Source organism: Molossus molossus, unplaced genomic scaffold (genome assembly GCF_014108415.1).
Source record: "Molossus molossus isolate mMolMol1 unplaced genomic scaffold, mMolMol1.p scaffold_m16_p_1, whole genome shotgun sequence".
In the NCBI taxonomy this organism is placed as follows: domain Eukaryota; kingdom Metazoa; phylum Chordata; class Mammalia; order Chiroptera; family Molossidae; genus Molossus; species Molossus molossus.
In genome coordinates this window covers 172142739-172158230 of record NW_023425344.1, presented here as the reverse complement: position 1 = coordinate 172158230, position 15492 = coordinate 172142739, and the positions used below count along the sequence as shown (strand labels likewise).

The 15492-nt window shown below is 40.3% G+C and overlaps 1 protein-coding gene across 1 annotated transcript; it reads left to right on the top strand.

The window, feature by feature from the left end:
• Window positions 1–2422: 2422 nt before the first annotated feature.
• LOC118640504 (olfactory receptor 4F15-like) lies at window positions 2423–3364 on the top strand. Its single transcript, XM_036277373.1, has one exon. The coding sequence runs from the start codon at window positions 2426–2428 to the stop codon at window positions 3362–3364; it is 939 nt and encodes a 312-aa protein (XP_036133266.1). The 5' UTR covers window positions 2423–2425.
• The last annotated feature ends 12128 nt before the right edge of the window (window positions 3365–15492 follow it).

Sequence of the window (15492 nt, the reverse complement as noted above, 5' to 3'; positions counted from 1 at the left end):
TTTGTTACAGATGTTTCTCATTCCCCCCCCATTGACACCCTCCTCTCCTTCCCCACTGCCTCATCCTCAGCTTTGTTGTCTATGTTCATTGGTCATGCATACATGCATGTAAGTTCTGTAGTTTATCTCTTCCCTCACAAACCCCCCTTCTCTGAGGTTTATCAGTTTGTACCCCACCTCTATGTCTCTGGGTTAATTTTGTTCAGCAGTTTGTTTAGTTCATTATATTCCACAAATAAGTGAGATCATGTGATATTTGTCTTTCTCTGCTTGGCTTGTTTTGCTTAGCATAATACTCTCCAGGTCCTTCCATGCCATCTCAAAGGATAAGAGATATTTCTTACAGCTGCATAGTATTCCATTATGTACATGTACCACAGCTTTTTTATCCACTCATCTACTTATGGACACTCGGGTTGTTTCCAGATCTTAGCTATTGTAAATAGTGCTGCTATGAACATAGGGGTACATATATTTCTTCTGATTGGTGTTTCAAGTTTCTTAGGGTATATTCCTAGAAGTGGGAACCCTGGGTCAAATGGCAGTTCAATTTTTAACTTTTTGAGGTAACACCATAGTGTTTTCCACAGTGGCTGCACCAGTCTGCATTCCTACCAGCAGTGTACTAGAGTCTCCTTTTCTCCATACTCTCGCCAACATTTGTTGTTTTAAATGCCCCCATATTCTAGAGTCCTTATTAAGTTTGGTGACTAAATGTACATTTACTCTATTAGTACCTTTCATAATTTTTGTTTATTTTCTAATGAAAACTCTGCAATGATGTGCACTATTTTACCATCACTAAAAGGTGAGGGTTATTTTTAGCCCTGGAAATTTTACCACACATCATCTTAATGCATCCAGAATATAACCACCTCTCACTACCTTTGCCTTTATCACCCTGCTCTAAGTCACCATCATTTCTTGCTTGGATTATTGCAATTATAATTCTGGTTCTATTCTTGAGACTCTAAAGTGGATTCACAATGAAGCAGCCAGAGTGATCTCTTAACAATATAAGCCAGATTTTGTTGTTCCTCTGTTCAAACTCCCGTTGCTTATCTTATTTAGAATAATAACCAAAGTCCTATGGCTTATAAGGCCCTACTATACACACCACCCCCTTACCCCATCCCCCCAAAACTCAGGTTTAAGACTAAGTGAACTCACAACTCAGAGCTTGTACTTTTGCTGTTATCTCTACTTAGAATAATCCCACCCCAAAACCTTCACGGTTTACTCATCTACTTTCTTTAGCTTTCTGATCAGTCAACTTAGCAAATGTTTTCCATCAGTTCTATTTTGTTAAAGCACTCTCCACATGGCCCTATTCTCCCTCCTTGTCTAATTTTTCTCCATAGTGAAATCATCGACTGACACCTATATGTGTATTTGTTTGTTTATTTATTTTATTTTTATATATTTTTTGGTATGTACCCCTAGTAGGAACTGAACCTGGGACTCTCTGGTCCACAGGCCAACACTCCAGCCACTGAACCAAACTGGCCAGGGCTGTATTTATTTCTTAATTGTCTTTTTTTCCTGCCAAAATGTAAATCCATGAGGATAGGTACTTTTGCCTATTTTGTTCTTGGCTATATTCCTAATGCTTAGACTACTTCCTGGCACATAAAAGATACTTGATAAATGTTTGCTGAAGGAAATGAGTTAATATATAGGACCTGATAGTAACTGAGTTGAATCAGTCCAATCATTCACTTATTTAAAATATTTTTTTTACTACCTAATATTTGCAAGATAATATATGGGATTAAAAATTTAAAGACATGATGATTTAAAACCTTGAGCACTTTATAATCATATGGAGGAAACATACATGTGACCAACATTAAATATAGTAAATGTATGTGGATATATAGGTGGGTCATGGGGAAGGTTAGACAGATGAGGTACCATTTGATTTGGATATTAATAAATTGACCATATTTTGGGAAGTATAAAATAATTTATTGCCTGAGGAACAAAGTCAGAATCACAGATCTTACAAGTTTTATTGTCATGGAATAGTTCTCTTTTGTCTATCTAATATATGAGATTGGTTATTACTCCTCCAGGGAGAGGATAATTAACACCGATCAAAATGATAAAGCAATTTATTATCAGATGCCCTTTGTTTATGATTTCATCAGGTGCATCCATGGGTACCAGTTCACCAGATCACTCACCATTCCTTGTGCCAACAAGACCACCTGACAACTCAGCTACTGTCATATGGAATGACAGCAACAGTGGCCAACAGGATATTATTTGATTTTTTGTGAAATGTTTAGGTAATAATTGACTTCAAAAATTGAAATACTTTTCCATAGAGGGTACTAATATAATAGTATTAATTTGAGCTGTATCTTTTTTTTTTTTTTTTTTTTTTTTAGGTAAGAGGAGAGGGCATCTACCAAATGAGTCAATGAACAGAGCCAATCACTCTGTGGTGTCTGAGTTTGTGTTCCTGGGACTCTCCAACTCCTGGGAGATCCAGCTTCTTCTTTTTTGCTTTTCTTGTTTTTTCTATATGTCTAGTATGATGGGAAACCTCCTCATAGTGGTCACTGTGACTTCTGATTCTTATTTACACTCCCCTATGTATTTTCTATTAGCCAACCTCTCCATAATTGATATGATATTTTGCTCCATTGCAGCACCCAAGATGATGTGTGATCTTTTCAGGAAGCAGAAAGTCATCTCCTTTGGGGGTTGTTTAGCTCAGATCTTCTTTAGTCATGCTGTTGGAGGTACTGAGATGGTGCTGCTCATCGTCATGGCCTTTGACAGATATGTGGCCATATGTAAGCCTCTTCACTACCTGACTATCATGAGCCCACGAATATGCATTTTGATTTTAGTGGTTGCCTGGACCATTGGTCTCATTCACTCCTTGATCCAGTTGGCATTTGTGGTAAACTTGCCCTTCTGTGGGTCTAATGTACTAGACAGCTTTTACTGTGACATACCTCAGCTCATTAAACTGGCTTGCACAGACACCTATAAACTGCAGTTCATGGTCACTGCTAATAGTGGGCTCATTTCCTTGGGTGCTTTCTTTTTGCTCATTCTTTCTTATATATTCCTCCTGGCCACTCTTCAGAAACACTCCTCAGGGGGTTCATCCAAGGCTCTTTCCACACTGTCAGCTCATGTTACCGTGGTGGTTTTATTCTTTGGTCCACTGATTTTTTTCTATGTGTGGCCCTCTCCTTCAATGCATCTGGATAAATTTCTAGCCATATTTGATGCAGTTTTAACTCCATTTCTAAATCCAGTCATTTACACATTCAGGAACAGAGAGATGAAGATGGCAATGAGGAGAGTGTTTCGTCAGATTATGGGTTTTAAAAAAAATCACTAAATGGCTTTATTGAAACACAAAATTTCTAAATGACTATTCATAAATTTTCTGCCCCTAATAGCCCATCTTCATGAAGAATGAACCATCTTTCTGAGGTCTTGGTCTTTTTTTTGAAACATGTTCCTTTGATTCTTTTTATTTTTTTGTTAATCCTCATCTGAGGGTATTTTTTCATTGATTTTTTTAGAGAGAGTGAAGGGAGAAAGGGGGGGAGAGAGAGAGAGAGAGAGAGAGAGAGAGAGGTGAGGGAGACACATGGATTGGTTGCCTCCCGAACACACCCTGACAGGTGCAGGGATGGAACCTGCAACCCAGATGTATACCCTTGACCAGGAATTGAACCTGCAACCCTTAATTGTGCTGGCTGACACTCTAACCACTGAGTCACACTGGACAGGGCACATTCCTTTGATTCTTTTTTTTTGCTGACTGCCTGTGGTAGTTTCCATGCATTAGATAAAGCAACCATCTCCTCTAGTCTTGAAGAAGTGGCTTCATATAGGAGATAAACTTTATTGCTCAATCCCACCCTGGCTCTTGATTGTCTCTCACACTTTTGTAATTGTCCTAACAGCTAATTTTATTTTTAAAAGCTCCCAGTAGTTGAGGGTGTGACAAGCCCTGACAGTGTTCCAAGGGGAGGACCTCAGTAAGCACCTAGATTCAGGCTGATTGAAAGCCAGACTTGCAGATAGCAGCTTTTAAAGTATGCAAATACATATAGTTTTGTGGAACCGCAAGTGTAAGCTCTGCTGCCCGCCAGTGCCAGAAAATCTCCTGTGTGGCAGTTGCAGAAAGGGTTTCAGATGAGTATATAAGCTCCTGTTTGGAATATGTCATTGGTATTTTGATGGGGATCGCATTGAATCTATAGATTGCTTTGGGTAGTATAGACATTTTAATGATGTTAATTCTTCCAATCCATGAACAGGGTATGTGCTTCCACTTTTTAAATATATTCCTCTATTTCTTTTTTCAATGACCTGTAGTTTTCTGCGAACAGGTCCTTTATTTTTTTGGTGAAGTTTATTTCTAGGTATCTTAATTTTTTTGCCGCAATGGTAAATGGGATTGTTTTCTTAGTTTCTATTTCTGTGAGTTCATCATTGGTGTATAAGAATGCCATCAATTTTTTGACATTAATTTTGTATCCTGCTACTTTTCCAAATTCATTTATTAAGTCTAGTAAATTTTTGATGGAGTCTTTGGGGTTTTCTATGTATAGTATCATGTCATCTGCGAATAATGAGTTTCACTGTTTGGGAGATAATGGTGAGCTGCATGAAGCACAGGGAGAGTACGAGGATGGTGTGCACCTGCCTCTATGCCTTGAGAGCAGGTCTGTTCCTGGGCCCTTCAGTCCAGGGTTCCAGGACAGGCAAATAGGCCTCTGTCACAAAAATACTGGGGTATGTTACAGTCTGCTCTCTGCACTGTGTATTTGGAGTAGTAGTCTGCCAAGAACTGTCTTTCTGATTTTTACAGTCTGGTGGGACCCAGGAATGCCAGCCCCTCTGGCCACCAGCTCTAGGCATTCAAGGGGCATCACTTGGGTGGCAGCCACAAAGACCAGCACACCAGACACACATGTAAAAGCTCGCCTTGGGGAGATACTAATGTTCTAGAGCAGCGATTTCTCCCTTCTCCATCTCAAGGCACACATAAACTACTAAAATTCTGTGGCACACCAAAAAGTGTATTTTTGCTGACTTGACAAAAAATAGGCACAATTTTGATTCATCCACACCAGATGGCTATTGTTGTTGGACTGTTGTCATTTTTATTTATTTATTTATTTATTTTTAATCCTCACCCGAGGACATTTTTCCATTTTTTGTTCAGATAGAGCAGGAGGGAGAGAGAGGAAGAGAGAGAGAGAGAAACATCGACGTGAAGGGACACATCGAGTGGCTGCCACCCGCACCACCAACCAGGGCCGGGGACAAACTGCAACCGAGGTACATGCCCTTAGTGGGAACCGAACCGGGTCTCTGCGGACCGCAGGCCAACGCTCTAATGGCTGAGCCAAACCGGCCAGGGCTGGACTGTTGTCATTTTTAAATTGGACAATCTAAGGGAAAAGGGGTCAGAGCCCCTGACTAAATAGTCAGGTGTATGTTTTAAAAATTCTCGCAGCACATGGGTTGAACGTTGCAGCTCTAGAGCATGGCCTAGGGAGATCCAGAAGAGGACGCACGCCAGTCTGCTGGAGAGTACTCTAGAGGGCGCTCACATGTGCATCAAATCAGATGCCTGCCTCTCAGGCTGATGCTCCAAGACAAGCAAAAATCAAAGGAGCTCCTCCCACACAAAGTCCAGATAGCCCTTGATCACCGCTTTCATGCTGGCTCTGGGGCAGGTGAGTTAGTGCCTGAAAAGTGGTTTCTCAGATTGTTATAAACTTGATCGTCTTGTGGATGAGAGCCCTATTGGTTTTGAAGCTAGATGTCTCGGGGGCTTGTCTCAGGTGTAAGTCTTAAAAGTTGGGCTGACTGTTGTGGGGTTCAAACCCATTGCTCCTCAGGGAGAAGTAACAGGCTTTGAGTTCCTCCCAGCTATGTGCCTGGTATGTGGGTTAGAGTGAGACTGTGTTCAGCCTCTCCTACCTATTTAGATATGGGCCTTCTCTTCTTGGCTCAATGTGCAGGAGTCCCTTGGCCAGTTTTTAGTTTTTTTTTTTTTTTTTTTTTTTTCAGAGGAAGTTGTTTCATATGTCACTGTAGATTTGGTGTGTTCATGGAAGAAGGGGAATTTAGGTCCCTCTTAGGTCACCATCTTGAACTGGAACCAAGACTATCTTTCTGCTATACTCACTGAGGGTTCATGGACCTTTACCACCCACATACATGTCTATTTAGTTTTTACTGAAGAATGGGCAACATTCTTTCTTGATAGGCAAGAGAGGCTTTTATATTAAAGGTATAGAAATCAAAGATTAGATTAACCCTTCTGTTTCAGTTTCCAAATTCCTGTGCCAATAATACCTTTTACACATGTTAAATAGTGATGTAAATAAGTGTTTTTCAGGATAACCATGCTATCGTTTTCAAGCTATTCTGCCCTATACCTGGTACATTTGTTAAAATCACACTTCATTATCTGTTTGTATTCCGTTACCTCCCTTTTCATTTGTTCTGCTTTGTTATTTCAGCCTTTTGGTTATGGGCAAAAAGCAGCAATCATCTTTACAATCTGTGGTTATTTACACATTCTGATTTACAGGTCTTGCTTTTATGTTTTGTTCCATATGTTGAAGAATATTCTTAACTTTATTTTTAGTCAAGTAGATCAGGTGTTAGCACACCTTTTCTGTAAAGGACCAAATTGTTTTGGATTTATGGGCTATTTGATCTCTGTTGCAACCACTCAATTCTGCTGTTGTAGTATTAAAATAGCCATAGACAACACATACATGAATAGATATCACTGTGTTCCAATAAAACTTTATTTACTAAAACAGGAGGCAGGACAGATTTGGGGTGCCCAGATTTCCCCATTCACCCAAATAGTATAGTCTTGATCTTAAGTATCTAAAATAAAAGGAAGTATAGCATCACACAAAATTTGCAGTTAAGTCAGAGATTCTGGTACCAAAAGCACCAACTTACTTGCTGTGATATCTTACCTAAACTACTTAACCTCTCTGAATCACACTTTCTTCAAAGGCTGCAGGACAACTTGCAGTAGAACTCACAGATTATAGTTATGATGAAGTCAGATGATAGTTGAGAAGACTTTATTTATTTAAAAATTAGCCTGGGTTCCTTTCCTGGGCTGTTACCATTTGCTTGGAGTCTATCAGTTTAAATAAAATTTGTTTTATGGTCTAAAACATATTAAAGTTGTCTTCTACTTTGTACTGTTCTCACCCCATGGAAATATCTGGTGATTTATATCTATTATCTTCCCTTCCCTTCCCTTCCCTTCCCTTCCCTTCCCTTCCCTTCCCTTCCCTTCCCTTCCCTTCCCTTCCCTTCCCTTCCCTTCCCTTCCCTTCCCTTCCCTTCCCTTCCCTTCCCTTCCCTTCCCTTCCCTTCCCTCTTCTTTCTTTTCAAATCTTTATTGTTGGATGTAAAATGTATTACAGATGTTCCACATTTTTCCCCCATTGACCCCCTCCTCCCCCCTCCCGCCCCCCTCCCACCTTTTCCCACACTATTGTCTGTGTCCATTGGTTATGCATATAAGTTCTTTGGTTTATTTCTTCCCACCCCCCAACCCCTTTCCCTTTGAGGTTTGTCAGTCTAGCAATGAATTTGTGCTTCTTAATCCCTTCACCTTTTTCACCCATTCCCCCAACCCCCTTCCCAACTGGCAACCAACAAAATGTTCTCTGTATCTATGAGAATGTTTCTGTTCTTCCTGTTCATTTTGTTTGTAGATTCCATTGTTGATAGATATGTATTCATTGCCATTTTGTTTGTTCATATATTTTATCTTTTTCTTCAAAAAGACCCTTCATCATTTCATATAATAACGGTTTGGTAGTGATGAACTCCTTTAACTTTTTCTTGTCTGGGAAAGTTTTTATATGTCCATCGATTCTAAATGACAGCTTTGCAGGATAGAGTAATTTTGGTTGTAGGTTCTTGCTTTTCATCACTCTGAATATTTCTTGCCACTCCCTTCTGGCCTGCAAAGTTTCTTTTGAGAAATCAGCTGACAGCCTAATGGGAACTCCCTTGTAGGTAACTAGCTGCCTTTCTCTTGCTGCTTTTAAGATTCTCTCTTTGTCTTGAACCTTTTGCATTTTGATGATGATGTGTCTTGGTGTGTGCCTCTTGGGGTTCATCTTGTTTGGGACTCTCTGTGCTTCCTGGACTTGTATGTATGTTTCCTTCACCAAGTTAGGAAAGTTTTCTGCCATTATTGTTTCAAACAGGTTTTCGATTTCTTGTTCTCTCTCTTCTCCTTCGGGCACCCCCAAGATGCGAATGTTGGCATGCTTGAAGTTGTCCCAGAGGCTCCTTACACTATCCTCATTTGTTTGGATTCTTTTTTCTTTTTGCTGTTCTGATTGGGGATTTTTTGCTTCCTTATATTCCAAATCGATGATTTGCTCCTTGGATTTACATACTCTATTATTGAAGCTGTGTAAATTATTCTTTATTTCAGTTAATGCCTCCTTTAATTCTAACTGTGTATCCATGATTTCTAACTGGTCCTTTTTTATGCTCTTGAGACCCTCCCTAAGTTCACTGAGGTTCTCACTAAGTTCATTGAGCATCCTTATAAGCAGGATTTTGAACTCAGTATCTGTTAGGTTGCTTATCTCCCTTTCGCTTAGTTCTTTTATTGGAGTTTTGTTCTGTTCTTTCATTTGGGACCTGTTTCTTTGTATCCTCATTTTGGCTGCCTCCCTGTGTTTGTGTCTGTGTATTACTTAATGAGAGGTATGGGGCTCGCTGAGACCCGATGCTGCTCGTTTGAAAGAATTTAGGAAAAACCTGAAGCAGGATCCAAGACCGGCCAATCCTATGGTTAAGCAACTGGCAACAGCTTGGGTGGGCTTGAAAGTTGTGTGGGGCGGGGCGGGGCCTCAGGGAGTCAGGAGGGCGGGTCTACCAGTGTGAGCCAGGTTGCTGGAGTCCCAGTTATGGCTTCTGTCTGCTGCCCCCGGGAAGGGCTCACCAAAGGAACAAAGGCCTCTTACAGCACGTTTGTCCCCAAGGAAGCCCCCTCTCCAGCCCTCGCTCCAGCGCCAAACAGCTCAGTTCTTTTTTTTTTTTTTATCCTTACCCGAGGATATTTTTTGTACAGATAGAGTGGGAGGGAGAGAGAGTAAGGGAGAAAGAGAGAGAAACATCGACGTGAAGGGACACATCGAGTGGCTGCCACCCGCACGACCAACCAGAGCGGGGACAAACTGCAACCGAAGTACGTGCCCTTAGCGGAAACCGAACCCGGGTCTCTCCGGACCGCAGGCCGACGCTCTAACCGCTGAGCCAAACTGGCCAGGGCTCAGTTCTTCCCTGTATGTCTCTGGCGACCCTCGAGCTGCCTCCCCTCCGAGCTTAGAGGGAGAGAGTCCGATAAGTCCGTGTGCGGGCCCTTTAGGGAGCTGCCTGGGGCTCTAGCCAAGTCAGCTTCCCTGAGCCTCAGTTTCCGCTGGTTTTCCAGCCAGAAGTTATGGGGACTTCTCTTCCTGGCACTGGAACCCTGAGCGGGGCACCTGGTTTGGATGGGGACCCCTCAGTCCTCAGGAAGGACCTTCCCAGCCGCGGGAACCTCCTGATTTTTATCCACCACGCTTGGGTGTGGGACCAGCCCGTCCCGCCGTCGCGCCGCCACCCCTCCTACCAGTCTGGATGTGGCTGCTTTTTTTTTTTTTAATTCTGTAGTTGTACAACTTCCATTCAGCTTGCTTTCAGGTGGTTTTGAATGATGGTTGTTCCGTAGTTTAGTTGTAACTTTGATGTGGTTGTGGGAGGACGCGATACCGCGTTTACCTACACCGCCATCTTGACCGGAAGTCCCTTTTCTCTTCTTTTCTTTCTTTTCTCCTTCCTTCCTTCCTTCCTTCCTTCCTTCCTTCCTTCCTTCCTTCCTTCCTTCCTTCCTTCCTTCCTTCCTTCTTTCCTTCCTTCCTTCCTTCCTTCTTCCTCTTTCTTTTCATATTTTGCAATTGTTATTGATTTATTTTTGTTACTGATGTTTCTTTTTCCCACAGACACCCTCCTCCGGATCCCACCCCACCCCCAGCACTGTTGTCTATGTCCATGATTTGCATACATGCATATAAGTTCTGTGGTTAATCTCTTCCCTTCTCCCATTCCCCCTCTTCTGAGGTTTGTCAGTCTGTAGCCTACTTTTATGTCTCTGGGTCTATTTTTTTCATTGGCATGTATTGTCCATTATATTCCACATATGAATGAGATCACATGGTATTTGTCTTTCTTTGGTTTATTTCACTTAGCATAATACTCTCCAGATCCCTTTATGTTGTCTCAGAGAATAAGAGATGTCTCTTCCTTACAGCTGCATAGCATTCCATTGTGTATATGTACCACAACTTTTTTATCCACTCATCTATTTTTTTTTTACTAATTAATTTTTGTTACAGATGTTTCTCCTTTTCCCCCCACTGATTCCCCCCTCCCCTTCCCACCCCACCCTGTCCCCATTTTGTTGTCCATGTCCACTGTTAATGCATACATGCACATAAGTTCTGTGGTTTATCTCTCCCTCAACCCCCCCTCTTCTGGGGATTGTCAGTCTGTACCCCACTTCCACATCTCTGGGACTACCCCTTTCCTCAGACTGTTATGTTCGTCATATTCCACAAATAAGTGAGATCATATGAAACTTGTCTTTCTCTGTTTGGCTTGTTTCACTTAGGATGATACTTTCCAGGTCCCTCCATGTAGTCTCAAAGGATAAGAGATCTTTCTTTCTTACCGCTGCATAGTACTCCATTGAGTATATGTACCACCGCTTTTTTATCCATTCATCTATTGATGGACACTTGGGCTATTTCCAGATCATAGCTATTGTAAATAGTGCTGCTATGAACATGGGGGTACATATATTCTTTCTAATTGGTGTTTCAGGCTTCTTAGGGTATATTCCCAGCAGTGGGATCACTGGGTCAAATGGAAATTCAATTTTTAATTTTTTGAGGTAACACCATATTGTTTTCCATAGTGGCTGCATCAGTCTGCATTTCCACCAGCAGTGCACTAGAGTCCCCTTTTCTCCACACCCTCGCCAACACTTGTTGTTTGATGATTTGTTGATGGTAGCCATTCTGACAGGTGTGAGGTGATACCTCATTGTTGTTGTTGTTTTTTTTTAATCCTCACCCGAGGAAATTTTTCCATTTTTGTTCAGGTAGAGTGGGAGGGAGAGAGGAACAGAGAGAGAGAGAGAAATATCGATGTGAAAGGAACACATCGAGTGGCTGCCACCCGCACAACCGACCAGGGCCGGGGACAAACTGCAACCGAGGTACGCACCCCCAGCGGGAACCGAACCCGGGTCTCTCAGGACCGCAGGCCGACGCTCTAACCGCTGAGCCAAACCGGCCAGGGCACCTCATTGTTGTTTTAATTTGCATCTCTCTGATGATTAGTGATGATGAGCATTTCTTCAAATGTCTCTTGGCCATTTGTATGTCCTGTTTGGAGAAGTGTCTATTTAGTTCCTCTGCCCATTTTTTAATTGGGTTCTTTGTCTTCCTTTTGTGGAGTTGTATGAGCACTCTATATATATTGGAAATTAACCCCTTATCTGATATATCATTGGCAATGATGCTCTCCCATACAGTGGGTAGCCTTTCTGTTTTGATGATTGTATCTTTTGCTGTGCAGAAGCTTTTGAGTTTGATGTAGTCTCATGTGTTTATTTTCTTCTTTGTTTCTATTGCCTTAGGTGATGTATCCACTCATCTATTGATGGACTCTTGGGCTGTTTCCAGATTTTAGCAATTGTAAAGACTGCTGCTATGAACATAGGGGTACATATATTCTTTCTGATTGGAATTTCAGGCTTCGTAGGATATATTCTTATGAGTTTGGTCACTGGGTCAAATGGCAGTTCAATTTTTAGTTTTTTGAGGAAACACCATATTGTTTTCTATAGTTGCTGCACAGTCTGCATTTTCACCAGCTGTGTACTAGAGTCCCCTTTTCTCCACACCCTCGCCAACACTTATTGTTTGATGATTTGTTGATGGCGGCCATTCTGACAGATGTGAGGTGATACCTCATGGTAGTTTTAATTTGCATCTCTGATGATTAGTGATGTTGAGCATTTCTTCATATATCTCTTAGCCATTTGTACGTCCTGTTTGGAGAGGTGTCTATTCAGCTCCTCTGTCCATTTTTAAATTGAGTTCTTTGTCTTTCTTTTCTTGAGTTGTATGAGCACTCTCTCTATATTGGAAATTAACCCCTTATCTGATATATCATTGGAAATTATGCTCTCCCATACAGTGGGTTGCCTTTCCATTTTGATGATTGTATCTTTTGCTGTGTAGAAGCTTTTTAGTTTGATATAGTCCCATGTGTTCATTTTCTCCTTTGTTTCTGTTGCCTTAGGTGATATATCAGTGCAAATTCTGCTGTGTATAATGTCTGAAATTTTGTTGCCTATATTTTTGTCTAGGATTTTTATGGATTCATGAGTCACATTTAAGTCTTTATTCATTTTGAGTTTATTCTTTTGTAGGGTGTAAGTTGATGGTCTAGTTTCTTTTCTTTCTTTCTTTTTTTTTTTTTATGTAGCTGTCCAATTTTCCCGACTCCATTTGTTAAAGAGGCTGTCTCTACTTCACTGTATGCTCTTGCCACCTGTGTCAAATATTAATTGAGCATACTGCCTTGGGTCCATTTCGGGTTCTCTGTTCTGTTGCACTGGTCTATCTGCCTGTTCTTGTGTCAGTACCAGGCTATTTTGATTACAGTGGCTTTGTAGTATAAGCTGAAATCTGGTAATGAGATCCCTCCAACGTTGTTCTTCCTTTTCAAGATTGCTGTGGCTATTTGAGGTCTTTTTTAGTTCCATATGAACTGTTGAAGTATTTGTTCTAGTTCTGTGAAGCATATCGTTGGTATTTTGATGGAGATTGCATTAAATCTATAGATTGCTTTGGGTAGGATGGACATTTTAATGATGTTGATTCTTTCGATCAATGAACAAGGTATGTGCTTCCACTTTTTTATATCTTCCTCTATTTCTTTTTTCAATGACTTGTAGTTTTCTGCAAATAGGTTCTTTATTTCTTTGGTTAAGTTTATTCCTAGGTATCTTAATTATTTTCTGCGATGGTAAATGGGATTGTTCTTTTAGTTTCTCTTTCTGTGAGTTCATCATTGGTGTATAAGAATGCCTTCGATTTCTTGACGTTAATTTTGTATCCTGCTACTTTGCCAAATTCATTTATTAGGTCTAGTACAATTTTGATGGAGTCTTTGAGGTTTTCTATGTATAGTATCACGTCATCTGCAAATAATGACAGTTTCACTTCCTCCTTTCCCATTTGGATCCCTTTTATTTTTTTCTCCTGTCGTGGCTAAGACTTTCAATACTATGTTAAATAAGAGTGGCGAAAATGGGCATCCTTGTCTTGTTCCTTTTCTTAAGAGAAACGTTTTTAATTTTTGACCATTGAGTATGATGTTGGCCATAGCTCTTTCATATATGGCCTTTATTACATCGAGATATGAACCCCCTATTCCCAGATTGCTGAGTGTTTTTATCAGAAATGGGTGTTGGATTTTGTCAAATGCTTTTTCAGCGCCTATTGATATGATCATGTGGATTTTATCTTTCATTTTTTTACGTGGTGTATCACATTTATTGATTTGCAAATATTGTATCAGTCTTGCATCCCTCAGATGAATCCCCCTTGGTCATGGTGAATAATTTTTTTGGTGTATTGCTGGATTTGATTTGCTAGTATTTTGTTCAGGATTTTGGCATCTATGTTCATCGGGGATGTTGGTCTGTAGTTTTCTTTCTTTGTAGTGTCTTTTTCTGGTTTTGGAATTAGAATTATGCTGGTCTCATATAACGAGTTTCGAAGTCTTCCCTCTTCTTGAAATTTTTGAAATAGTTTGAGGAGAATGGGTATTAGTTCTTCTTTGAGTGTTCGGTAAAATTCCCCCATGAAACCGTCTGGGCCTGGACTTTTGTTTGCTGTGAGAGTCTTGATTACATCTTCAATTTTTTCTGTTGTTATTTGTCTCTTCAAGTTTTCTATCTCTTTCCGGTTCAGTTTTGGGAGACTATGTGTTTTTAGAAATTTGTCCATTTTGCTTAGATTGTCGAATTTGTTGCCGTATAATAGTTCATAATATTTGTTAACAATTCGTTGTATTTTTGTGGTGTCAGTTATTATTTCTCCTCTTTCATTTCTGATTTTGTGTATTTGGGTTCTCTCTCTTTGTTTCTTGTTGAATCTAGCTAAGAGTCCATCATTAACACCATTTATTAAAGAAGCTGTCTTTACTCCTTTATTTGCTCTTGCCACCTTTGTCAAATACTAATTGAGCATTATGACTTGGGTCAATTTCTGGGTTCTCTGTTCTGTTCCATTGATCTATATGCCTGTTCTTGTATTAGTATCAGACTGTTCTGATTATAATGGCTTTGTAGTATATCCTGATATCTGGTATTGTGATCCCTTCTACTTAGTTCTTCTTTTTCAAGATTGTTGTGGCTTTTGGGGTCCTTTTTTTGGTTTCATATAAACTTTTGGAGCATTTGGTCTAGTTCCATAAAATGTGTCATTGGTATTTTAATGGGGATTGCATTAATTCTATAGATTGCTTTGGGTAGTATGGACATTTTAATGATGTTAATTTTTCCAATCCATAAACAAGGCATGTGCTTCTACTTTTTTATATATTCCTCTATTTCTTTTTTAAATATCCTGTAGTTTTCTGTGAATAGGTCTCTTACTTCTCTGGTTAAGTTTATTCCTAGGTATCTTAATTTATTTGCCACAATGGTAAATGGGATTGTTTTTTCAGTTTTTCTTTCTGTGAGTTTATTATTGGTATATAAGAATCCCGTAGATTTCTTGATGTTGATTCTGTATCCTGCTACTTTGCCAAATTTATTTATTTATTTATATTTTTATCCTCACCCGAGGATATTTTTCCATTTTTTTGTACAGATAGAGTGGGAGGGAGAGAAAGGAAGGGAGAGAGAGAGAGAAACATCGACGTGAAGGGACACATCGAGTGGCTGCCACCCGCATGACCAACCAGGGTCGGGGACAAACTGCAATCGAGGTACGTGCCCTTAGCGGGAACCGAACCCGGATCTCTCCGGACCGCAGGCCGACGCTCTAACCGCTGAGCCAAACTGGCCAGGGCGCCAAATTCATTTATTAAATCTAGTAGATTTTTGATGGATTCTTTAGGGTTTTCTATGTACAATATCATGTCATCTGCAAAAAATGACAGTTGCATTTATTTCTTTCCAATTTGGATCCCTTTAATTTTTATTTCTTGTCTGATTGCTGTGGCTAAGATTTCTAATATTATGTGAAATAAGAGTGGCGAAAGTTGGCATCCCTGTCTTGTTCCTGTTCTTAAGAGAAATGCTATTAGTTTTTGCCCATTGAGTATGATGTTGCCTGTAGGTTTTTTATATATTGCCTTTATTATGTCGATATATGT

Bases quoted from the DNA above. Each gene is read 5' to 3' on its own strand.
- LOC118640504 (XM_036277373.1), top strand. From the start codon at position 2,426: ATGAACAGAGCCAATCACTCTGTGGTGTCTGAGTTTGTGTTCCTGGGA.